At 37.4% G+C, this 24,605-nt stretch overlaps 2 protein-coding genes and 2 long non-coding RNA genes across 5 annotated transcripts; all 4 read left to right on the top strand.

Annotated features, from left to right (window-relative positions):
* The first annotated feature begins 454 nt into the window (after positions 1-454).
* LOC116714773 (uncharacterized) lies at positions 455-3,766 on the top strand. The gene is made up of 3 exons (XR_004338128.1): positions 455-771; positions 3,076-3,246; positions 3,344-3,766. It is a non-coding gene; the product is annotated as an uncharacterized LOC116714773 (long non-coding RNA).
* Positions 3,767-4,896: 1,130 nt separating this feature from the next.
* LOC116714030 (uncharacterized) lies at positions 4,897-5,851 on the top strand. 2 transcript variants are annotated; one of them, XR_004337979.1, is made up of 3 exons: positions 4,897-5,053; positions 5,135-5,233; positions 5,314-5,851. It is a non-coding gene; the product is annotated as an uncharacterized LOC116714030 (long non-coding RNA). The 2 variants fall into 2 exon arrangements; XR_004337980.1 differs by having other exon boundaries at positions 4,898-5,053; positions 5,317-5,851.
* Positions 5,852-6,391: 540 nt separating this feature from the next.
* Positions 6,392-8,033, top strand: LOC116714029 (thiosulfate:glutathione sulfurtransferase-like). Its single transcript, XM_032554331.1, has 4 exons — positions 6,392-6,506; positions 7,136-7,252; positions 7,369-7,531; positions 7,627-8,033. Exons 1-4 carry the CDS (start codon positions 6,494-6,496, stop codon positions 7,676-7,678), a joined length of 345 nt encoding a protein of 114 aa, XP_032410222.1. The 5' UTR covers positions 6,392-6,493; the 3' UTR covers positions 7,679-8,033.
* Positions 8,034-17,084: 9,051 nt separating this feature from the next.
* Positions 17,085-23,871, top strand: pola2 (polymerase (DNA directed), alpha 2). The gene is given in 19 exon segments (XM_032555581.1): positions 17,085-17,418; positions 17,420-17,426; positions 18,027-18,151; positions 18,450-18,538; positions 18,642-18,706; positions 18,806-18,914; positions 19,125-19,324; positions 19,709-19,797; positions 20,883-21,035; positions 21,815-21,877; positions 21,958-22,009; positions 22,104-22,228; positions 22,343-22,381; positions 22,467-22,540; positions 22,656-22,764; positions 22,971-23,077; positions 23,164-23,220; positions 23,299-23,425; positions 23,522-23,871. Coding segments are annotated over 19 exon segments (1,821 nt in total). The 5' UTR covers positions 17,085-17,340; the 3' UTR covers positions 23,675-23,871.
* The last annotated feature ends 734 nt before the right edge of the window (positions 23,872-24,605 follow it).

The following is a 24,605-nucleotide window of genomic DNA, read 5'->3' as shown; positions in this document are numbered from 1 at the left end:
TTGTCTCTAATGGGGTCGGGAGTTGTGCTGGTGCCTATCTCCAGCTAACGTTCTGGCGGGGTCTCAGTTTGCTTTCAGCATCTTAAATAATCTCATCAGAGTTAAAGCGACCAGGAGAAGAAAAATATCTGCTTCAGATATATTATATTTGGAATTATTGCAATAAAAATGCAACTTGTGATAATTATAAAGTGTTTGCCTTTCTAAGGAATAAAAATAAACAAAAAATTATTATTTCTTCTCAACCACAAGGTTTTACTAAAAGGTTGCCTCAGGTCGTCGTTTTGCTGTTTTGGTAGTGAAACTAATTGGTTGCATCTGAAAGTCTTCTCCACCTTACTGTCTGTCTACCCTGTAAAAAGCTTAAAACTGTATAAACACACACATGTCGGCAAATATATTACATAAACATCCTGATTTCATTGTGCTTAAATAATTATGCAACGTTCCTTGCAGCCCTTCCAGTTCTTCGATATTCATTCTGCCTACAGCGATATTGCAACTATCGGTCTGTGCTTCGTTGTGCAGGCCTAAGTTTAGACATGCAGCGGTATGTTGTGTGGTAGACTGGGTGTTTTTCTTTGTTTCCGAAGGGGATTTAGACGTCTGATTTGAGTGAATCATCCTTGACTCGCCATGTTTTCAGGTTCTGGTTTTCAGCCCCAGTAACATCCCTGTTTCAGCTCCGTCTGGTTTCTTCCAAACCCTTTCCTGTTGCCTTGGACTACCAGCATCTGGGACTGGACAGAATGCACTGCCGCTCCTCCGAAGGTAAACAACCACCACCGCTGGGAGAACAGCATGTACCCACTGCCCAGATGCATTGTGGGTCTTTACCTGGAAGGGCTAGTTTTCCAATAAAAAAAATCTGGAAATAGGAGTTTTGGGAGGTTGAACATTCAATCTCTTCTAGTAAAGACGTTCAAAAACAATTAAAACACAGATTTGTTTTTCTCTTCAGGGACTTGCAAATAAAAAAAAACACATGTTTAGCTGTGAGAGAATGAGAAAAAGCTGTAATTGATCCCAGAAGCAGATAATTAAAATCAAATGAGAGAAAACAAACGTTGAAAGCAGCAGCAGAGAGAATAAACAATGTTTTCAAATCTACTCCACTGAAGTGAAATGTGGGAAATGAAAATGCTGTTTATTTTCATTAAATGTTGCTTTTTGGAGTAAGAAGGTGTGTGAACATCTTTGTAACTGTGATAATTTTTTCTGTAGTCTTGTTAAAACTGCAGTTTCCATAGAAGCTGGGATTAATTTCCCTAAACTATTTTAGTGCAACTTCAACATCACAATAAAAATACCAGGTTGCTGATGTTTAGCAATGTTTACCATCCTACGGAGTCATTCGTTCAGTTTAGCGTGACCTAATAAAGGATGTTGAAAGCTTTATAAGGCACAGCCACCATCATCCCTGTGTTGGTTTCATATGTTGCATCCGGTAGTAAAAAATATAGTCATATTAAACAAAAATTGAGGAAACTATGACTCATCCTGTTCCCCATCTGGTTCATTCATTTTGATGTGCGAACTTCCTCTCGTTCTTATGGTCATATTTATCTAATTTGGGATAAAACATTTAACACGTTTCAGAGAAAACGTTCATTATTATCTAATAAGTAACAGTGAATTTGTGTGGGTTTTTCCTACAGTCGATGCTGACTATAGGAAAAACATTTGATGTATAAACCAGGCTACATTGTTTTGCTTTATTTTGCCAATATGTTTTATTTTTGTAAATTTGCCACTTTGGCAAATTCTCTCTGTCCTTCTTTGCCATAGATTACGTTCATTGAAATGTAATTTTATTCAGTAGTTTGATTCAAAAAAGGAAAATCATGTAGATTTACATACTCAGTAACATATTTTCTATCTTTATCTATTTTTTATGATAATGACATACAGGTGATGGAAACCCAGAATTCAGTAGAAACGTTCCGTAGTGAGGAAGACCGCTGTCTAGACTTTTAGGAACAGACTCCTTCAAGAGGAGGGTAAACCCAAGAAGGTTATTTCTAGTTACCTTTTCTAGTGTATTAGCTTAAAAAAAAAACTAGAGATTGACTGTGCTGATACAAACACATTCCTAGCAAATTAAGTGAAAAGACAAGATGTACTAGAAAAACTGCAGCCACAACTAAGACAATTGTGAAGCAAAGTGCAGTGCTAGAGTTTGTGGGAGTTTCAGAGATGAATAGTAGGTGACGTTGCTGAAGAGCTGCCACACACAACATTTTTCTCTCAGATTCCTCCTGCACGTCTAAAATCTTTGATTTACATGAAGGTACATCGTTTCATTTGAACACCAGGGTCTGAATGTGGAGAAAGACAGAAGTTATATTTGCTGAATATATTTTAGTGTTTTTAAAATCTGACTCATCTGGCTGTTTTGTCTTAATGAGACCACTTGATGGCGCTGCTGCACTACTTATGCAGTGTCATCAACTGACTGATCAGGTTAGGGTTACTAAAATAACACAAATGAACAGGTGTAAATAAACTCAATGTCTTTAAGTACATTTTAGCAAACATTATTGTGTATTTTTGCACAGTTCAGACATATTTTCCTTCGAGCAGAAAAGACCGTTTTAATAACATCACTTGTACTCAGCAGGGGGAGTTAGAAATTACACAACAGCATATACTGTATCTGTACATCATTAAAATGAGGTTTGTGAGGTTGTCGCTCACAAACCTCGCTGGTTGTCATTTCCTATCAGTCTCAAACTGGGCTTATTTACCAAGACGGGCCGATAATCGACTCCATTTCACACATTGTGACAGATCTGTCTCCATCAGCTAAGCAGGCTCACATGTAACTGTAACTAATTTCCAAATGTGGTTATTGTGCAGTTAACTAGTGAATTATTCTCTCATCATGACAAAAATAAGCTGATTACTCCTAAGTTTATATTTTTGTTGTTATTCTTTTTTTTTTCTAAATGATGTAGAGCCAAAAGATGCAACTCTTCGCTCTATAAAATACATACTGAGGCCATAAAACCAGAACAGTACTATTAGTTATTTTTTGTAAATATTAATTTCTGTATTGCTTTTTAAATGTTCCAGCGTCCCCTGATGATCCTGTGCACGGTGATGGTGTTGTGTTCACTGTGGGGCAGGAAAACTGGGACGATCCAGAGCAGGAACCCAGTCACCTCCCAGTTCAGCAGAGTCTCCTACTCCTGCTCTTCTTACAGCATAGTGACCCCTTCACCTCTGAGCTCACAGATAAAATGGGTGAGAATTTATTACCACCACCATCATCATCATCGCAGCAGATGTGAACATGAAACCCTGAGTTGAAAACATTCACCAGTTTTTTTTTTCCCCACAGATTGTGAATTGTTGTTAGAGCTCCATCTAGAGGACATTCTGAGCAACAACAGGCAGGCCGTCACATCAGCTCTGCAGGCTGAACTTTTCAACACGATGAAGGCTTTAAAAGAAAGAAAAAAGGCAAGAAAGACATTTTTCTGTATTAAGTTCTCAACTTTATGTAAGACTACTGTGCTTACAGGGGGAAAATAATTTGACTAATTAAGTTTTTTCTGGTATCGACCCCATTAGCTTCAGTGTATTTTATGTCACAGATTATCTCAAAATAGTACCATATTTTCCACACTATAAGGGGCACCTAAAAACGTTCAATTTTCTCAAAAGCCGACAGTGCACCTTATAATCTGGTGCACCTTATATGTGGACCAATATTGAGCCACAACAGGTCTCACAACTACGGTAAGCAGCCGCCGACTTCATTTTCCCCCGTAGAAGAAGAAATGGGGGAAAGCAGCTGCTGACTTCATTTTCCCCCGTAGAAGAAGAAGTGCGCGGTGCACGCTGGGTTTTGTGTAAAGACCCCAAAATGGCTCCTATCAAGAAACACGCTTGCGACGCAGAGTTTAAGCTCAAGGCGATCAGTCACGCAGTAGAACACGGGAATAGAGCAGCAGCGAGAGAATTTAACATGAACGAATCAATGGTGCGGAAGTGGAGGAAGCAACAGCTGTTTATTCATTTTGGGAATGAACGGAGTTGTCAGAACGCTGGTTTGTAATCTATTAATAAAGTTTGACTGACCTATCTGACTGTTTTGTTGACATTCCCTTTAGCGCAGTTCCATCTAATGGATGCATAACGTAACCCCAGCCTCTACTGTAGCGTCTATTCTATGCGCCTTATAATGCAGTGCGCCTTATATATGAAAAAAGTTTAAAAATAGGCCATTCATTGACGGAGCGCCTTATAATGTGGTGCACCTTATAGTGCGGAAAATACGGTACATAAATGGGATGTGAAAGTAAAAATATACATAGTTTTCATTTATTTATTTATTTACAAATAAAATAGTGTGGCATACAGAACTATCTTTTGTCACAGGTCCAGCTGCAAAGCTTCTGGAGTTTGTCTTTAGCTGCTTTGCATTTCTAGAGACTGAATTTTCTTGCTTTTTCAACTTTAAAAAGAGGCAACACATCTCTGAGTTTCTATGAGTTTCAATCCTCAAGTTGTGCCATGTTTAAGGTCTTTATTAAGGAAAACCTCTGCTCCAGTTTTTTTACATCTCTTAACAGTTTTATTTTCCAGAATTGCCTTATATTTACCCCTATGTCTGTCTTCCTATCAACTCTGAGTTTGAAAGAAAAATATCCCCACAGCATGATGCAGCCGCCATCTTTTTTCACTGTGGATGTTATGTGCTCTTTGTGTTGAATGTAGAATAAAAACTTGCGTTTTAGTTTAATCATCTTTTATACTTTTTAAAACTTTTCGAGTACTTTTTCTTGGTTAGTCACTTAAAAGCTCAATAAAGTACATTGAAGTTTTTGCTTTTATAGCGACGAAATATAACGTGTATTTTTGTGCTTTCTATTTAAAAAAAACATCTAAATATTCACAAGTCGTATAAAATAAATATGTGTGTTTGTGTTGTAAGAAACGAGAGAAGCTGCAGTCGGCTGCTGAGGTGATCATCAGCTCCACCATCAGCATAGTGAGCAGCAGCAGCAACATGGACTTCAGAAATGCCTGCTTGAAACGCATGAAGGTGCTTTCATTTTCTTATTTTAATACATGACATTATTTTAAAATAAAAGGCTGAAATCGTACATATCTACGTGTTCGTCAGGTTCATGACACTCACGGGTTATCAGCCTCCCTCAGAGAGTCCCTGTGGAGGGTGTCGTCATGGAAACGGCTCCCTAAAGTCGGGTGCTATTCTGCTCAGGTGAGCGTGTTGTTTGATTTCTGCCACAATCGGGTTTAAATCTGCTTTTAGCTTCATTTTGCGTCACAATATTTTTCCAGCAGGTTGAAGATCAAGCTGCGAGTAACGAGGCCATCAGAGCTGAAATCTGACAAAGTTTTTCTTTTATTTTTAATTCTGGCCAGGAATTTATTTATTTATTTATTTATTCTAAAGAGACATGTTTGTACTGCGAATATTTTGTGTTTCTAGTACTCTATTAGAAGTATTTATTTTACACTAAAGTATACGTGAATGTGACTTTTTTTTACTGATTTGAGATCTAATTAATCACAATAAAGTTTGGTTTAGACTTTTCTGTGATGGTGGTTGCTTTAATAAATGTATGCAAAACATTATCTGCAGTTGAGGTTATTTTAGGTTGAAATAAAGTAGAAAAAATATCAGCATACCTGCATAAACTGTTGACCTGAAAGTAATTCAGCAGAGAAAGTGTCCATGATGGGACTGATCTGAATATGCCTGTGGTTCCTGACTTCCACTTGCTTTGGTTTTTTGTTTATTTTTGTCGACAACAATTGTTGAAAATAATTATATTATAATATTGCACAATTACACAAGCTAAAACTTTAATTTCACTTTGCCCATATATATTAAGGAATAATTTAAAAGTACATACCCATTAAAAAAACATTACATACAGTCTGTTTTGTTGACTTTAACATTTTTAAAGTGTGTGATTTCTTAATTGAACAAAACTTTGTCACAAATTGAAGGAGGGAGGGATTTAAATCCACTGATGAAATATTGAGAACATGAGAACATCAGGGTCCAGACAGAGCTGCCCTCACTGTGATATAGTTTTTCTTTATTGATTATTGAACAAAGAAATTGTTTCAGTGAGTCTTTAAATGTATAAACATATTTGTAATAAATTATCATGTCAGTTTTTTATGCTTGATTTTCTTTTATCAAATATTCTCTGCCTACATCTAAAATGTTAATGTTAAATGTAATCTTTTAATAGATTATTAATTTTTTTGACCGTTCATAGAGAACCTAATGATTCAGAGCCCGTGTTGTAATTGAAACACCTCCTCCACTGTGATGCTCTTACATAATTATTGGCTCATTAGCTGAGTCTTTAAGGTCAGAGCCGGCCCACTGAGCGAACCTGAGCCAATTATTTGCCACAAAGCTGCATAAAAGCGGCGATGTGGAAGAGGAGAACTAAGCAGAGATTCCTGATTCGTCTCTACAGCTTCACTCACACACACCAACATGACAAACCCAGGTGAGTGTTTTCCTCTGATGGTACAGTAAGTATCTCATTTTAAAGATTAAACTGGGACATCCTACAGCGTTCATTTAAAATATTTTAACTTTTTTTTTTTTTACAAATTAATTAGAATGCAAAGTAAATTATATTTTTGTTTCAGTTTAGTATACTTTGATGATTTGCAAATGTTAGTATGTCAAATGTTACACAAAGACAGATAAATGTGGAGATAATGATTTATGACTAAATCTTTACGCATATTTCACCGTGACGCAGCAGAGTAGATGGGGTCAAGCTGATAGCTTCACATTTACATTTAAAACATTAATTATCTTCTATTCAGAGCTTTGCACAAACTGTAACATATCTGCTCACCTGTGCTTTTTGCATTTTGTTACATGCACGTTTTCTAATTAACAATTTAGAAAAAAAAAATCATACTTGAAGTTTGATGGCAGGATTTTTTAAACCATGGATTTCCAGGCTTTTAATCTTTGATAAAGTTTTTAACATTTGTCTCCAGTTTGATCTCAGAATATTTGCAAACACTACCTAAAAATTAAGTACAGTTATAGAACCTAAAAAATTTATTCACGCAAATTTCTCTGGGTGTTTCTTAAAAAAACATCTTTTCTTTTTTCTAGTCACATACGAGGAACTGAAGGTTCTCTTGGCCCAAAGCAAAGATCTGATTCTGATTGATGTCCGTGAGACAGACGAGGTGAACAAAGGACGCATCCCCAGGTCCACTCACATTGCCCGTAAGAACTAATTTATTATAATTTTGTTAAATAATTACATCTTTTTCACTAGATGGTCTTTCTGGTGGCCTGTGTGAGTGAACTGCTGTTGTGTCTTTCTCCTCTGTTTTGGTCAGTTGGCACTGTCGAAACCGCTTTCAAAATGAGCCCAGAGGATTTTCAGGCCACATACGGGATTCCCAAACCTGCACTGGATGCGCCTGAGCTGGTGTTTTACTGCCGGTCAGGGAAGCGGTCAGCAGAGGCCATCAGCAAAGTCAGAGAACTCGGATATGTGACGTACGTTAATAAGTTTTGTTGACAGTATTAAAGTTCCCCAAGTCGATACTGAAGACGTCTCCTCTTACCGTCAATGTTTCTCTTCTTATTTTCAGAGCACGTAATTACACCGGCTCTTACCTGGACTGGTCTAGCAGGGAGGGATAAAGATTCATGTTGGAGAAGAGCCTCACACTGTACATTATATTTATATATTCATATAAACTGTATAAACCTTCTATACATTGATCATGTTGGTTCTTATAGAACACGTCTCTGAATGTTATATGTGTGAATAAGTAACTTGCAAATAAAATAAAATTCTTTTTGTTCTTAAAAGTGTTTTTATGGACATCTCGGATCCAAAATTTCATAAGTTATGAAAAGACAGATAACTTTGACCAGTGCAACATATTTACCTCATCCAGTTCACTAACAGGCAAAAACAGAGATAACTCTACTGCAGTGATTCTTCCTAAACAATTTTCTAATTAGTCTGTTAATAAACAGTGTCGTTATTAACCAGCTGCTTCACCATTTATTCATAAGGAAACATCAAGCATTTAAAAAGTTTTATCATTTTATACAGTTTAAAGTCCAGTAAGAAACTATGTCAAGAGCTGCTTGATAGCAACTGCAGCAGATAAACATAAGATATTAACATAATGAATCAGTGATGATCATTTTTTTAGCCCTGGTTCCCAAAGGCACTTGAGCATGTTGTCGTGTCACAAAACCAAATGGGCGATCTGGAAAGTTTATCAAGAAGCTAAATACATTTCTTTCAAAAGAATAATATTCTGTGCCAAAACTGGTCATATACACTGATAAAACATTAAAACTAATTGGTCTTTTTGCTGCCATTCATGCATAAATCAGATTCAAACAAGTTTTGTCCAAAACTTTCCTGTAGTATTTATGGTTTGTGATGGGACAAGCAACATTCACATGGATGGCAGGACTGTAGGTTTCCCATAAACACATGTCTTAGTACTGTGAAGAATAAGGAAATGACCTTGGTTGAATGTTATATTGATTCATAAGCATAGATTTAGTCACATGTAAAACTCGAGTGGGTCCTGCTCTGTTACAGCGCTCCTCCTGACATGCCAGGCTTTGATAGCCTTGGAGATTGATCCGCATTTCATTACCATAGAAAACACAAGGATGCAATCATGATAACTGAGAGCAGATCACAAGGGGAACCAACGTGATCAAAGGGGAGACGAGCCGGGCGTGATCACCGCGACGAGTGGATCAGGGAACAGAGCAGGAGGGGGGTGGTTATACGCAACGGTATGTACGCACAAGAGACTTTCAGATCGCACTGGAATTGCAACTTTGTTCACATTTTGATGTGCGAGTCGATCTCCAAAATATATATCTTGTACATTAATTAAACTTTGGTTGATTTTAACTCATTGGATCTTCTGGGATCTCTTCAGCTGGAAATGCGAGTCTCCAACACGGGTCAAACTCATTTTCATTTTGGGTCACTTGAAGATAAGGAAAGTCCTTAAAGGACCAGCTGTGGCAGCAGGCATTGAAAAAACTATTAACAAACTGCTAAAATATTTTAGCTTTCTCTGCATTCAGAATCAGAATTCATTTTATTTTCCTTGTGCACAAAAAAAGCAAAAAAATAGCAACTCTCAAAGGCAAGTCAAATAATTGAATAAAAAAAAATATTAAAAAGTAATTTCAATAAATATACAAATATAGTAGAAACAGAACAACAATTCAATAAATACATACAATTAAGTAGCATATAACTTTTCCCATTGATGTAGTTTGGCACTAACCAAATAAAATTGATTTGACTTATAAAATAATATTTAAGCACACGGCTGTCATCTTCAGGTTCTTTAATGTCTAAAGGGCCACATTTACAATTAGCTTGGTTTGACCCTCATGTCACCATTGTTGGTGCTTTCAGCAGCAAATTGGACCGTAGGCATCTTGAATGGCAGCCCAAAATAATGCACATTTCTAACAGTGTCAGCAATACCTCCTTCTGATCTAGAGTAACTAAAAAAAACAACTTTCTTTGGGTAGTTCCTGTGGTCACTGCAGACCGGAAACGCCCTACATTCATCTGGCGACTCGGTTATTTCTTTACTCTTGCCCATATTTCCTTTTTCTACATCAACTATCAAGTCAAAATGTTAATTTGCTGCCTCTCATTACACTTATTAAGAGGTTCCTTGATGACGATGTCATCGGCTTTACTAGACCTGTCAGTGGTCATAAAGCGATGTTTGATTGGTGAAGACGAGATTTAGTCACAAATGGGACAAAAAAATTATACTGGTTGAGGGTTTTTTTTATTCAGCTCTCTTATTTGTTAAATTATGAGTCTGAATTTTAAAAACTTGGGATCAGATGTTCTACAGAAATCACAAAGCTTGTTAATTGTCTTTATTAAAGACTCAAATATTACATTACTTTGTTTGTAATCATATCTGAGAACGGGATTGAAGTAAAATTTAAAAACTACAATATTAATTAAAAATTTATATAAAGTCTACTAGATTATTAAAAAAATTACATTAGCATCCCTAACCTTTCCAGGTTAGATATATAATCATATCAATAAGATTAAAGCAAAGGCAAATAGAGAATAATAATCAGTTATTCTGTTCAAAGGTTAACAGCCACTTCTGTCATATAACTACAGAGCCATTCCTCATATCTGTTCAAGTCCGGAGGGTTAACGTAATAAATGTGACTGGAAATTGTCTGTATTCATATTTGTTGGCTCAAAATATTTAGCAAAATTAAAATTTCTTCAGTCAAAATAATTCTATTTTGACAACTACTGCACAATTTGTGCTCGATATGTTTTACATTCAAATAAAGCTTTGTACATTATTTAATGATAGGCTTGATTTTTGTTTTCAAATAAATTACATATAAAAATATTTGCTGAATTTACTGATAGGCATTTTTGTGTACCTAAAATACAAAGACAGAACCACAGACAACGTTTGAGTTTTCAACCAAGCTTTTGCAAAAGGAGAAGACGCAGCGAACTGCTCCTCTGAACAGCTCACCACTGTGTTCTGCAGCTCTGCAGTAGAACTTGTCTTTTATTAACACAAAACTAAAGAAAGGGGGCTGGTGCTGATAAGATCCGCAGTCACTCAGGAACTAACGCATAACAAAAGGTAGATTTACGACTAAGGAATCTCTACATAGGAGGGCACAGAGTATAAACAAACACAGGTTTACGACCAGGGAAAACTTATCAGAAGAAGCATCTTCAAAGAACTAGTTTTAAGGGTTAAAGAAAGGTTAGCTCTGTCTCACACACATGTTCACTTTAACCAATAGATGACCCTAGTAACCCTACTAATGTAACAATGATAATAAAATTATTCTAACATTTACCATTTGAAGGATAAATACCATAAAATATCAGGTAAAAAACCGTAAATAATCAAGTTTCAGTATGTTTGGTATTTGACGTTGTACATTTCCACCATTTTTGCATTTTGAACAAAACGTTCAACACAGACTCTACAAAACACGTTTATTCGCAGTATCATTCAAAGCAAAACCTCCTCAGATAATAGATCCCAACAGATTTAAAAAATAATCTTGTTGTCGTTTAAGAAGCCAGTGGTTTATAGATTCAACCCTGATACAATTTCACTTTTACATGAAAATTATTTACAAATGTAACTGGTAGATTTGCGTAATAATTACACAAATGCCAACTCATCATTGCTGTTTTTTCTTACATAATTTAATGATAAGCTCAGCCTAATAACATCTTATCTTTTTTGCAGATAGGATACAAAACTTCACCTGCCCTGAAAACCCATCTTAAGGTCAGTTTGATGGGACAAAAAAAAGTTTGTGTCAATTAATGTGCTAAAAACTGGCAACGAAACCTGTATTTTGTTCAACTTTCATGTAAAAAGTCACATTTTTTCACACTTGCATGAGCAGACACCAGAGCAGAGATTCAGGTTAGACGTCATATTTTAGATTTGATTGTTACATAATATCAACAGATACGGTTGTTTCACCTTTGTTCATTAATATGGGGTTTTCTTTGTTTCTGTGTTTTATAACACTTTAATATGCACTCATATAACTATTCTCCCATAAAGCCAGTTGATTAAAGTTTCCTTGAGATACGTACATAATTTTGCACATAAAACTGCTGACTAAGGGAAACCTTCAAAAGTGAAGAAATAAACTTTAGAAACTACTGAAAATATCAGAGATTGTTTTTTACTAAGTCTTTTGTATGATAAGATAAACTTATCCAACTACTACCAAAATCCTTTGACCTGTAGATGATGCACAGGATAGATATCATCATCTGCAAGCAGAGAGCCTGTTTAAATGTGGGTTTATGTAGACTAATATGTTATAAATTTGCTTGCAAACTAGATTTATTACATTCATTTTTGCCCTTTTTATTTGTTGAATAGATTTGACGAGGTGTTTGAAGCATCCCTCAGAGTTTTTTTTATCCACATTAACATGCAAGCGTCACAGAGTCCCTGCAGATTGGTCAGCTGCACGTTTTGCATGATTTGAGTCCTTAGGTCAAGGTTCTCTGTTTGATTGATGTCCGAGTATTGTGGAGGCCATTTCATGGAACCAGTTTGAGATTATTAGAGCCAAAAATGGACCGACATGGTCAGTAACCCTGCTAATGCAGGCTGTGCCATTTTAATATTCACTAACATTTTGTGACAGCAGAGCGGTTGATGATCCAGAACATGTTTAAAAATACTTAAATCTGGGCGTGCCGTGGTGGCGTAGGGGTTAGCGCGACCCATATTTGGAGGCCTTCAGTCCTCGACGCGGCCTGTCGCGGGTTCGACTCCCGGACCCTGACGATATTTGCCGCATGTCTTCCCCCCTCTCCTTCCCTGTTTCCTGTCAGCCTACTGTCGTATAAGGGACACTAGAGCCCACAAAAGCCCCCTGGAGGGGTTAAAAAAAATACTTAAATCTCTTTTCTTCCCCATTGTTTTCCCTGTTTGAACTTCAGCAAGTTGTCTTCATCTCGAAGATGCCTAAAAACGTTGAGATGCTGCAGTGTGGTTGGCTGTTTTGTGTTTCCAACCAACAAACACGTGATTGGTAAATATGTTATGTAGCTGTTACCACCCTCCTCAGTTAAAGACAAAGATCAGACAGAAGAAAACCATTTTTCACACAGATTTGCACATTTCTCTGACGCCTTAATGTTACGTCATTGACTTACCTGGAACAAGTTAAAATATCACAGGTGTGCTGTCGCAGAAGCTTTTAGGTGTGGTGCTTAATCAATAACCCCAAAAGGGAATTTATTGTGTCTGACCCTGAAGATAAAACAGGGACATGTCAAACTGATAGAAAAAGACTGAACCTGCAGTTTCACGGTCAAGCTTACATTTTCTTCATCTGCAGGTTGTCCATGAACAGTTGGTGCCGTTTCATCTGGACCAGTTTATGTACAGATAGCACACTGCAGATAGGAGCCCTACTGTGACGTAATAACCGGCAGGTTATTAATAAATAATCAATCACCTTGTCAGGATTTATAAATTCAGGACTCAGTGTTGATCCTCTTTGCTAACTTCTGTTTCAGTTTTAAATGGCTTTTTGATTTATTTAAAATTATCGAAATAAATGTTAATCAGTCAAAAATAGTAAAAAAACAAAACAATTTCTGTATTCTAAAACAAATAAGTGAATAATTTATGTCTAGGCTTTTTACACACCTTTACTAAGAGAGCATACAGTATGTGTAACTTTTAAAAATGTGCTAGTAAACTTAAAGTACTCTGTCTCACTGCAATCAACTAATGTTTGTCACCTTGAATGTTTAAGTTGTTAATGTGTTTTCTTTTGGTTTTGTTACGGTGTTTTGTGCTTTTGTGAGTTACTTGTCTGTGTGTCTCTTTTGAAAATATAAGAAGACAATAAACAGATTTTGTAAAATAAAAAAAAAAAGAGAGAGAAAAAAAATGTGCCAGTAGAACAAGGTTAAAGTTTTTATCGTATCTTTTATTTAACCACCAGGTCAAATTAAGATCAAGTTCTTATTTACAACTGTGTCATAAAAAAACAACTGATCCTGTCCTCCTTCTTTTGAGGTAAAATGAAGGCAACATAATTTGCAGTTGAGATTGGGTGGGGAAAATAAGAGAGAATAATTATTCTTAAGTGTAATTATTACTTACCTTTGCCTTGCAAATCAGAACTAGACTGCTTTAAAATTAAAAATGTTCCAGTGCAGGGTTGTGTAAGATGATAGTAACTTAATATCTTTGCATATGTCTATTTTTAATAGAAGCTGCTTCTGTGAAACCTATTTGCTGCTATTGTGGCCTAGTGAGTCCTGCTTAGGACACAAGAGCCTTAAGTTTGCATTTCTAGATTATTTACCTCAGTGAATAAGTTTGTTCCACACCTTGACTTTCGTTCGTGATGGATGAACTCGTGCAACCAAAGTTTTCAAAACTTGCGAACTTCCTTCAAAGTTTTAGAAGATCTTTGGATATTCCTTCAGTTGAATTACTAAATGTAAAAATCACATAGGCCAGTTTTTCTGCCTGATTGGTTTTGCTCTAAGAGCTTAGACATGTTGTCTCTCAGAGGGTTTTTTTGTGTGTGGGTGTGTGTGTGTGTGTGTGTGCCTTGAGTTTAATTAAACGGATAATTTGAGTTTATTGTCTCTGTGGCATGACATGTATTGCAGCTCCAGTAACATTCCAAATCCACCCTGTTTCTCCCATTTCCTCCCAGCCAGCAGCTGGGACTGGTAAACACAAACCTCTGCTGGGAAAACATGTAACTGATAGGCCAAGATGCTTTGGAGGTTTTTACCTACAAGGGCTGGTTTTCCAATAAAAATCTGAAAATGGGGCTTAAATAGTTTGGGCGTCCACAACGTTTATGTCCATCTTGTAAAGATTCTTTGTGAGATAATTAAAAGCAAAACTTTATTCTTTTGGCTGGAGGGAAATTCTGTTTATCTGTGAGAGAAGCTCTGTCTACCTATAGGTGCAGAAAAAGAACTTGCTCAGTTCTCTGCAGAAGGAGATAAATAAAATCAAGAGTAAAACCAAACTATTTGGTGAAAGATGAGAAAAACAAAATCATTAAGGTGACAGTAGTGAAAAGAATAGACTGTACCTTACGTTTTTAGCTGCACTTAAAATCTACCTGAATCGAGAGGATTGTTTTCGCAAACATTTCAGAGGGAAAAATGTGCGTAAGTTTCCGGTTAAGCCCAAAACTATTCACTCCACCTGTCAGATTTAGGTTTGAAATTATTTTATTCAACCAAGGAACTTGCTTCTGTCAGGAAATGAGAGAGTCGTCTTTCAAAGGATAACAAAACTATGTAAAGGGAGTGTAAACCAATAAACAGCTCATAGGTTTATTTTTTTTACTATTTGTGAAATAGAGGGTTTTCTTCAAGTCAGTTATATTACGGTTTTTCAGGTCATTCTAGGATTGTTAATTAATTTTGTTGCAGTGTAGTTCTGTAGTTTTCTACATGCAGTCATTTAAAAGGACACTAAAGAAAAAACATCTTGACTCACCTTAACATTCAAATAATAATAATTTTTACAACTTCTAGCTGCACAGGAATCTAATCAGCCTACTGATTGTATTTATGACAGCTGATTAGAGATAAAAGCTGAAAGCATACTTAAACCTTATGTTTGTAGTTCCCAGATATTCAGACCTGCACATGAAGAGCAATTCGGCTCAAAGCAGATAATCAGTTGCATCACATAGTGACGACAAAGCATTTTAATCTGATCAGCCCAAAACTGATAACTGATTAAGTGACATCTCAGTAAATTTCTTGTCTAGTTCATCCCATATTTTTATTGTTTTTATGTTGAGATTTTGCTGCACGACTGTATTGTGGTGTAAACTTTTGAGGAAAAGAAATAAGATGTTTAAGAATGGGAGGGTTTAGCTTTGAATGCCTGCTTCATTTTAACAACCTACAATTTTTCGAATAAATATTAGCTTTATATTATAATTTAAATTTATTATGGATACTTTATTTTAATACAAGATAGCAATAAATAGATAGCCAATAAAAAAAGGAATTACAACTTACCTTTGCCATTACAAACCTCTGATTCAGTTTCAGAGGCTTTGTTAGAGCACCACCTAGAGGATTTTCTTTGCAACAACAGGCCATCAACAGGAGCTCTGCGAAGTAAATTTGAAAAACACTGAAAGTAAAAATAAACAAAACATAGATGTAAGGAAAAAGATAGATACAAATACATAAACAATTTTACAGATTTTCTACTTTTCACTAGTATTTTTGGACACGTTTGACAAATATGTGAGGTTTTGTATTCATTTAACAATTTAAAATATAAATGATGTGTTTTGTGTGGTGGGAGGAGGTTATGTAATCAAAGCAAACAATAATCACTCTATGGAATAAAATTGGGTTACAGATTATCACAGTTATCAATAATTATTACATTTTGGTGTTATTAATATAAATACTCCTTGAACCTTTTTTACATTTTGACACAATCTTTTGTGTTTTATTAGAATTTTATGTGATGGACAAACAAACTAGCACATATACATGAATTGGAAGAAAGAGGTGATTTTCAAATAAACCATTTAAAAAATCTGAAATGTGTGGTGTGCATTTGTATTCAAGTTCCTTTATTTAGATATTTTGATATCCTTTATTTCCCTTTGAACTTTACAATGATCTCCTTTCTGTTGGCCTACCACATAAAATACAAATAAAACACACTGATCTCTGTGATTGTAAGACATTTTTAAAGAACAATGAATGCTTTTAGAAAGCATCAAATCAGCTCTAACATTTAAAGACAAAAAAATTTACTTTATCATATTTTTTGTGAGCTATAGCTTCTCAGTGACAGGAGCTGATCTGCTCAGGTTAGTGAATGTTTTCCTTTCCAAAGTTGTACCAGTTTTTTCCAACTGTTACAATTTTGTTTCAGCAGTTGAAAGAACAACTTGGAATTAAAATTTTCATTAGAGCAGAAATAATTTAGGACTGAATTTGATCTGTGAATAGATGATTGGATTAGATTGGATTAAACTGGATCAATCTAAATTTGGTCACCTTAGAGTTTGTTTATACTTTTGTATTATTAAAACTTTTAATGAAGCTGTCATTGAATTAAATTAAACCGGGTTTAATTAACAGAACAGAAGAACTGTATCATCTGTCCCAACAACAATTGGCAGAAATTCTTCTTTGACAATGGCTCCATCACAAATTACTCAAACCTCTTAATAAATACAAATAAAAAGCATATTACACCGCGTGTAGGGTTAAAACAAACAAACTTTATTCTTTTATTTTATTTATACTTTACTTTCTAAAATGTGAAGAACCTGCTTAAATCTTTCCAATGGTTTATCCTTAACAACATAAAGAAAAAAAAACTTTGTTTTAACACATTGCGTTATTTTTTTATTATTATTCTTACTTAGAGTCTAAAGAAGTATTACAGTGAGGAAAGGTGGAGAAATGTAATAAATTAAACCAACGGAAACAGTGGACTTTTATTTTAGTAGCTCAACCGTTTTCGCCAGTTCGCCTGTGACGTAACTTCCGGCCGCCAACACCGACTGGCTTTTTTTCGCGGTAAAATGAAATGGCTTGTTTGTTATGTGGATCAGATCGACTCAGAGCGTAAAGTTGAGTTTATCGGCTCTTTTCACTTTAGTCGCGGCGCTGATTTTGGTGTGAAGCGGGCGGAAAGCTAACAGTTAGCCGTTAACGGACCGTTGCAACATTTGGACCAACTGAAGCCAGAACTCGAGCTCTATTTGACTTAAACACAAAAACAATGGCGCTTGTAACCACAGACAAGTTAAAGGCAGAGCTGGAAACCTTCGAGATTACCTGCAAAGATGACTCTGTCCTTCGACCAGAGTGAGTGTTTTACCTTCTCTGGTCCTTTATTAAGTCACATTTGTTGTTCTCTGTGCGCCTGCTTATGTCTCTTATGCTAATTTGTAAAGATCTACAGGAATGCATTCATGGCGTGTCTGTACTTACTGACGTTTTTCACATTTGGCAGCGTTACATCCATAAACCTCCCTGTTTTCTTTACATTTTAGATGCAGGCTTGATATTGATCCTGATACTAGCTTCCCTGTTCCTCCTGATAAAATCATCCCTCAGCATGATTCTGCCATTGTCATGTTTCTACATAGGAATGGTGTGTTGGGGGTGATGTGCAGTGTTGGTTTTCAGCTGCTAGTGGCAACAGTGATCAAAAATGTCTTTCTTTTTGCCACTCTTTCACGAAGGCCAGATTTAATCTGAGATTAAATTACTCACTACTTAATTACTAATTATTATAAAGTCCTGAAACATAACATTTGCCCCAAACTTATGTGTTAGTTTGCCACATAAAATGAAAACACAAAAAAAAAATGCTCTGGAGTTTGTGTTTGTGATTTGAAGGGTTCTAAATACTTTTTTAAGAAGATGCAACTTTTGGACCGTTTCATTGTTTCTGTCCCGCAGTGGTTGAACTGTGCATCTGCAACAGGATAGACACAGAGCAGATGCTGTTTGAGTGGCTTGCCTACAGCACCACAAAGGATGGACTAGATCTCACCCTGGACAACCTGGAGCACTTTGAGCATGAGGTAACAAAACATTTATGTAGAGTGGACTACATTTACATTGAGTTTGTCCGTTCATACTGGCCACTCAAAGGGCTTCCACACTATGATCCAACCAGCTGAACTCAGTTTCATTCACCAAGTTATCTTAAAGCCTTGGATTCAATTCAATTGGTGACGCTGTGGGCCTCTGATTAAAACTGTTGCTTATGACGATAGGTTGATTAGCTTCATGTGTGAACTGGGTTGTGTTTGGATTTGTTGCCGATATCTTGTGTTTCTCATGGTGTTTCTGCAACTTTTAATTTATTTTTCTTCTCAGTTTTTGAACAAGAAGAGTAAATCCAAATCGAGTTCCTGGAAAGACGAGAGTTATAACCGAACCAGAGACATTCATTCGTTGGAGGAACTGTATCCTCTAAGACGATCTCTCAATAAGAAAAAATGTGATTCATAATGTTTTTGTAAAGACCAACTGGGTGCGACTGCAGACCTTGACAAATCTTTTCCCCAGAATAAAAGCTGAAGAAGAGGAGGAGAATCTCTTAGACTCTTACTCCACTCCCGGGAAGGTGAGCTGTCACTGCTTTGCTGTTGAGTCCTGCTCATCTGAGTTCAGGTTTATAATAAAGCATTTAGATGAATTTGCTCAATTTTGTTGGTTTATGTCATACAGAGCTTCTCAGAAACGAGTGCTCTCCACTCCAGAGCATCCTCAGTCCAAACGGACCACCGCTCTGCTGACCAGTCCGGGTCTCCTGCTGTCTCCAGCTAACTTTTCCCCCAGGTATTAATCTGCAACACCTCTAGACTTTATTTAGAGATGTCATTTTATTATTTATACTTTTTCAAAGACTTGCAAAGTGCATCTTTACTCTCTGTTTTTTTGTTTTTTGTTTTAATTTACTTATGAAACACCGTGAGGTAATGTCACTAAGAAATCTTTTAAATATGGAAGGTATTGTTTAACAACAAGTATCTGTCTTTTCTTCCAAAGTGTGACATCTTCACAGAAGTACAGCCAGCGAGGCGGTAAGGGGGAGGTGGTGGTTTCGTTTGGAGCTGTGCAGGGCGCGCGCTGGACGGGCCGGAAAGACCCGGGCGCAGGCGTCCAGGTGAATCTTCTGGGGCAGCCCGAAGAATCCCTCTGCAGCGGCTACAAATACATGTTCCAAAGGCTGCGGGATGTTCGAAATGGTACACAGCAGTTCCACTTTTTTTTTTGTCTTATGTCATTTTTTCACAAAATGCATTACTGGTTCTTAGAGTCTTTCTTATTCTCTTCTCATGCTCCTGTTGAAGCAATCTACCACTCCTATAGGTCCAATCAAAAATAATTACAGGACATTATTCATCTAATAAATGTAATGTAGTTGTCAAGGAATGTCAAATTCAAAATCAACCTACTTTTCAGTTCTGTGCCATTGGCTTTTTATGCCATATTTGATACCAGGTTCACTTCAAAAGTCTTGCTCTTCATTGTTTCTAATTATAAATTGATTTTAATATGTTAGAATCTGTATCGTTCAGTCACACAACCATCAACGTTTTTCCCTTTATGCCTGTTTTTTTCCCCCCCAGTTTTGTCAGAGAAGATTGAAGAGATGGGAGAAAAGCTGAGGTCTCACTTCAGCATCGAAGAGTTGTCAGCCATCTCACTGCCTGCTCAGGTTTAAAACAAAGCCTTTCATTCTTCTTAAATCAACCAACAAAACTTCATCTATAGAGCATTTTCATACAGTAAGGTGCAAACAAAGTGCCACAGAAGTTCAAAACGTAAAGACAGATGAAATTTGAAATGTAAATAATTGTACAAAAGCTGCTCAAATTCAAATAAAAACAACTACAGACATAAGAGATGGTGTGCATGATGTAATAAATCCAAATATCTGTGTAAAAGATTTAGGCCACCTCTGATTTCTTTGACTTCTTATAAAGCTGCCAGACTCTCTCATTATGGGATGTATTGATCAATAGTTTACTTTTTATATATGAATACAATTTTTAAGTAGGTCCTGGAACTAAATTCCAGAAGTGAAGCAACTTTGTGACCAGAAACAGTCCTGTTTGATTTACCTTAAAAATGACCACTCAGTGAATCTCCTCTATTGCTCCTTCATGCACTTAGGAGGCGTCTTAATAATCTTTTCTCTCTGTAAAAAGGAGGCAGGTACCAGGTCAGCCTGAGCCTCTCATTTCTTTCAGAGTTAAATTGTTCTGTAGACATCAGACAAAGATAGAAGTCCTCATTTATTGTACTGTTTACATCACCAGAAGCTGATGCCGGACGCATCAGTTCAGATGCAGGATTATCCTCAAATCCCAGCAAGTCTCAGATTGTATGCACAAGTTTATATCCATGTAAAATAATAGTAATAATAATTAATTAGGGATTTTTTTTTTGTCTTCATTTATTACCTCTGAAGATTAGTAAGCTTGATTGCATAACCTAAATATTGTCAGATTTAATCAGAAAATATACAATTGCTTTATTGGACAACTTTTATCTTTTGAATGAGTTGTAAAGTTATTCTGAATGTCTATTGAAGACGTTTACCTGTTTTATCTTTGAAGCACATATTATTCTACTGCTGTCAGGCTACTTTTGTCCTCGCTTTAAACTGTGAAGGACTAAACTCCTTCACTGGAGCTTTATGAGTTGTCCGCCTAACATGATCTGCTTCAAAGCCCTTTATTTGTATAAATGATGATAATGATGACTGTCTGCTTCGTTGTTTCTGCTCGTCTCCTCCAGGACAGCATAACTGTGTTGGGTCAGATTTGCTGCGACAGTAACGGCAAACTGAATGCCCAGTCGGTTCTGCTGGAGGCGGGACCAGAACACGGCGGCCAGCTGGTGCCCGTCGACCTGTCTGAGCTCAAACAGTATTCTCTGTTTCCTGGTCAGGTGAGCCGAACATGAAGCGGCCGTTAAAGCTGAAGTGCAGATGCAGTGAGCGGTGGTTTCTCCTTTGCCTCTGCGCTGAGGTCAGTGTGCAGCAGGTTATAAGGCCACCAAGAGAAACGGAGCATGCCAAGGAGGTGGGCTGGAGGTGAACCCACCATCTGACCGAGAACTCTGACAGTCAAATGTCCTGGCATCCGTCAGGCTGGAAAAATCTGAGATTTTATTTAAGTTTTTTTCCAAGTCTAGAGAAGTTTAGAAAAACAAAATGGAGTTAAAATATCTACCGTACTTATATTCCTGGTGTTTATTTTCATCCATTTTTCTGTCCATCCATCCATCCTTGTGTCTGGTGCACCCGTTTGTCCAAAATCAGTCCGTCTGTCCAACATCCATGTGTTTTCCTTAATCCATCCGTCTCTAAATCCGTTTGTTGATCATCACTCCCTTTCTCCATTGATCTGTGCGTCTGGTTGTCCATCTATCCAACCATCATTCGTCCATCTAATCAACTCTTTTGTCCTGTAGTTCATCCATTCACTCATCTGTCCTTCTAGTCACCCGTTTTTTGGGGTGGTTTTTTCATTTCTTTGTTTGCTGATATTTTGAGTTGGTGACGCATAAAGAAAGTGTTGGACCCTGAGACAGATCAGCTGATTCCACTTCAGAAATAAAAGCCACTCCTGTCCATTAATCCTGGTCCCACCTATCTCTCTCTCTCTCTCTCTCTCTTGTTCTCTCTCTCTCTCTCTCTCTCTCTTCTCTCTCTCTCTCTCTCTCAGGTGGTGCTGATGGAGGGAATGAACACAACAGGAAGAAAACTTGTGGCCTCCAAGCTTTATGAGGTCAGGCGCTCATTTTGCTCTTTCCTCTGTTTATTGTTGTGAGCCATTTGAGCGTCCTGCATTAACTCTGTGTTTGTTAGGGAGTTCCTCTTCCTTTTTACTCCACCAGTGCAAAGATGGAGACCAATGAAGGTAATTAGTTTTCAGTAGAAACTAATAAATTCCCTTTTTATTCATTATCTGTGAGAAAAAGTGGTTTTCCTCTCTTACTCCTCATCTCGCTCAGTGGTGGAGCCGTTAAACATTCTTGTGGCCTGTGGACCATACACGCCCTCTGATAGCCTGACCTTTGACCCTCTGATAGACCTGATCAATGTCATTGTCAGGGATCGTCCTGATGTCTGCCTGCTGGTAAGCCTGTCAGATGCTGACTCATCAGTGTGAAGGAAAAGCTTCTTAGTGTGTTTTATGCAGTCTGGATGTTTGGTGAGCAGCATGTCCTTTTATTCTTCTTCTCTTCTCTAGTTTGGTCCTTTTGTGGATTCCAAACATGAACAGATCGAGGTACGATTCATTTTCACTCCGTGTTTAAAGCCAGTAAGACGTTTTTAGAGCAGCATAGTTTGATGTTCATCTGTTTCTCTCACAGAAAGCCAAGGTGACTGAGACGTTTGAGACAATTTTCTACCGCTGCATCGACAGCATTGTAGATGGAACCAAAAGGTGCGTTTCGACTCCACTGTTCATGTCCCCAGTGGACGTTTGAAACAAAAACACGTTCTGCATAACTCAACGCTGAGACCAAATCTGGAATGTTCTTATTTTTTCTTCTGTGAAGTGTCGGCTGTCAGCTGGTGTTTGTCCCGGCCCAGAGAGACATCCACCACGAATTCATCTACCCACAGCCTCCCTTCACCCTGCCGAACCTCATCAAGGACCAGGCCCAGGTCGTTCTCACACACACACACACTCACAGAATAGATGGTCTGATCCTGGTAGACTCAACATATGCAGCAAGTGTAAATCAATTCCTCCAGAAAGCTGTGATGCTGCAAATTCACTCAAAGGAATCAGTTTAAACAAGCAGGTGAACTGAGACTCTCCTCTCATCTCTCGTTCTGATGGTTCTCCGATGTTTAACGTATTTGTGCAGCGGGTCACCCTGGTTCCTGACCCCTGCACCCTGCTGATCGACGGAGTGACTTTTGGCCTGACGTCTTCTGACATCCTGTTCCACATGGGAGCAGAGGAGATCAGCTGGTGAGGAAACAGGTCACAGATGACGGAAACCTTTCTCTAATTTCCTGTCATCTCAGATTGATAACTGTAGCTATGCGGTGTTGCAGCGGCACTAGTTCGGACCGATTCTCCCGCATCCTAAACCACATGCTGACTCAGAGGAGGTACATGTCATCAAAGTCTTCCTTTTTATTTTACCTTTTATCACTTTGAGAAGCACTAATGTCCGTCTCTTCCTGAAGTTACTACCCCCTGTACCCACCCGCCGAGGAGGTGAACATGGATTACGAGAAGTTCCAGATTCACGGTCAGATGTTGGTCACACCAGATATTCTCGTTGCTCCCTCTGAGCTGCGTTACTTCGTGAAGGTAGAAACATTTCAGAATTGTTTCAAAAACTGGACCAAATGTCCGCTTGACCATGTTTTTAATATTTCAACTTCCCCTTCCTCCTCACATCATCAGGATGTGGCGGGTTGTGTGTGCGTGAATCCTGGACGGCTCACCAAAGGCCAGGTGGGAGGAACGTACGGCAGGCTGCTCATCCAACGCAGCGCCGCACCCGAAGACGGCAAGCGAGAGAGCTCATGTTTAACCGCTCAGGTTGTGAAAATATGATATAATAAAGATTCAGATTGTTACAAACATGTAAAATGAGCTGAGTTCTCTACAAGTTTCTGTTTTTCTTACCAGGATTTTAAAAGCATTTGTTTCCTGGTGAAATCCTAATGGCCTACTTTTATATTCCAAAAATGTCTAAAGGGCTGTTTTCAGAAATGCAGCAAAAATAAATTATTAAATTCATTTGTACAGTTTTTGTTCTGTCCTGAACGTTTCTTTCAAGCTTTATCTCAACAATCACCTCTGTCCCTGTGTGCTGATTTAACAAAACTTTTCTTTGGATCATTTATGATTTTGTTTTTTATTCTTTTCTATTGGTGGTTGAAATTAATTTATCCTAATTACGGCCGTAACGATTCCTCGAATGACTCTAATACCTCAATTATTAAAATTCCTTGAGGAAAATTCACCTGCCTCGAAGCTTCGTTAAATTGTGTTCCACCCGGGTATTATTTGTGGTGGGCAGCGCCCTATGAATTGTTGCTACTGTGGTAGCAGCATGACGTTGAATTTTTCAGTGTTTTACCAGGTTTTGAGGGACAAATGAGCATTGCCAAATTGTGCGATGCTGGAAGTACGACAGTTTTTCTGCAGCTCAGAACCGAGGTTGTGATGAGAGACTCGATTACTAAAATATTGTTTTACAACAGGCCCAATCCTAATTAAGTTCTACTTTAATGAGAAGCAGATTTCAAATAAATCGGCATTTTCCAAACATTGCCATGAAAATTTTTTATCTATCCATCAAAATTGGCTTTTTGTATTGGTGAGATGTGGGCACAATGAATTCATGCTGAGTGGTTTCAGCATACAGACATTAAATGTATTAAGAATAAAATAGAGCATACGAAGAAGAAAATAATGTGAAAGATGCAAGTGCATCTCAAAGTAGTATATCTTAAGTTTAAAAGTATTCAGTTCAAGAAGG

The sequence above is a fragment of the Xiphophorus hellerii genome, chromosome 23 (assembly GCF_003331165.1).
Source record: "Xiphophorus hellerii strain 12219 chromosome 23, Xiphophorus_hellerii-4.1, whole genome shotgun sequence".
Lineage (NCBI taxonomy): Eukaryota > Metazoa > Chordata > Actinopteri > Cyprinodontiformes > Poeciliidae > Xiphophorus > Xiphophorus hellerii.
The sequence above is the reverse complement of the archived record's forward strand: the minus strand, read 5'-3'. Positions and strand labels throughout refer to the sequence as shown.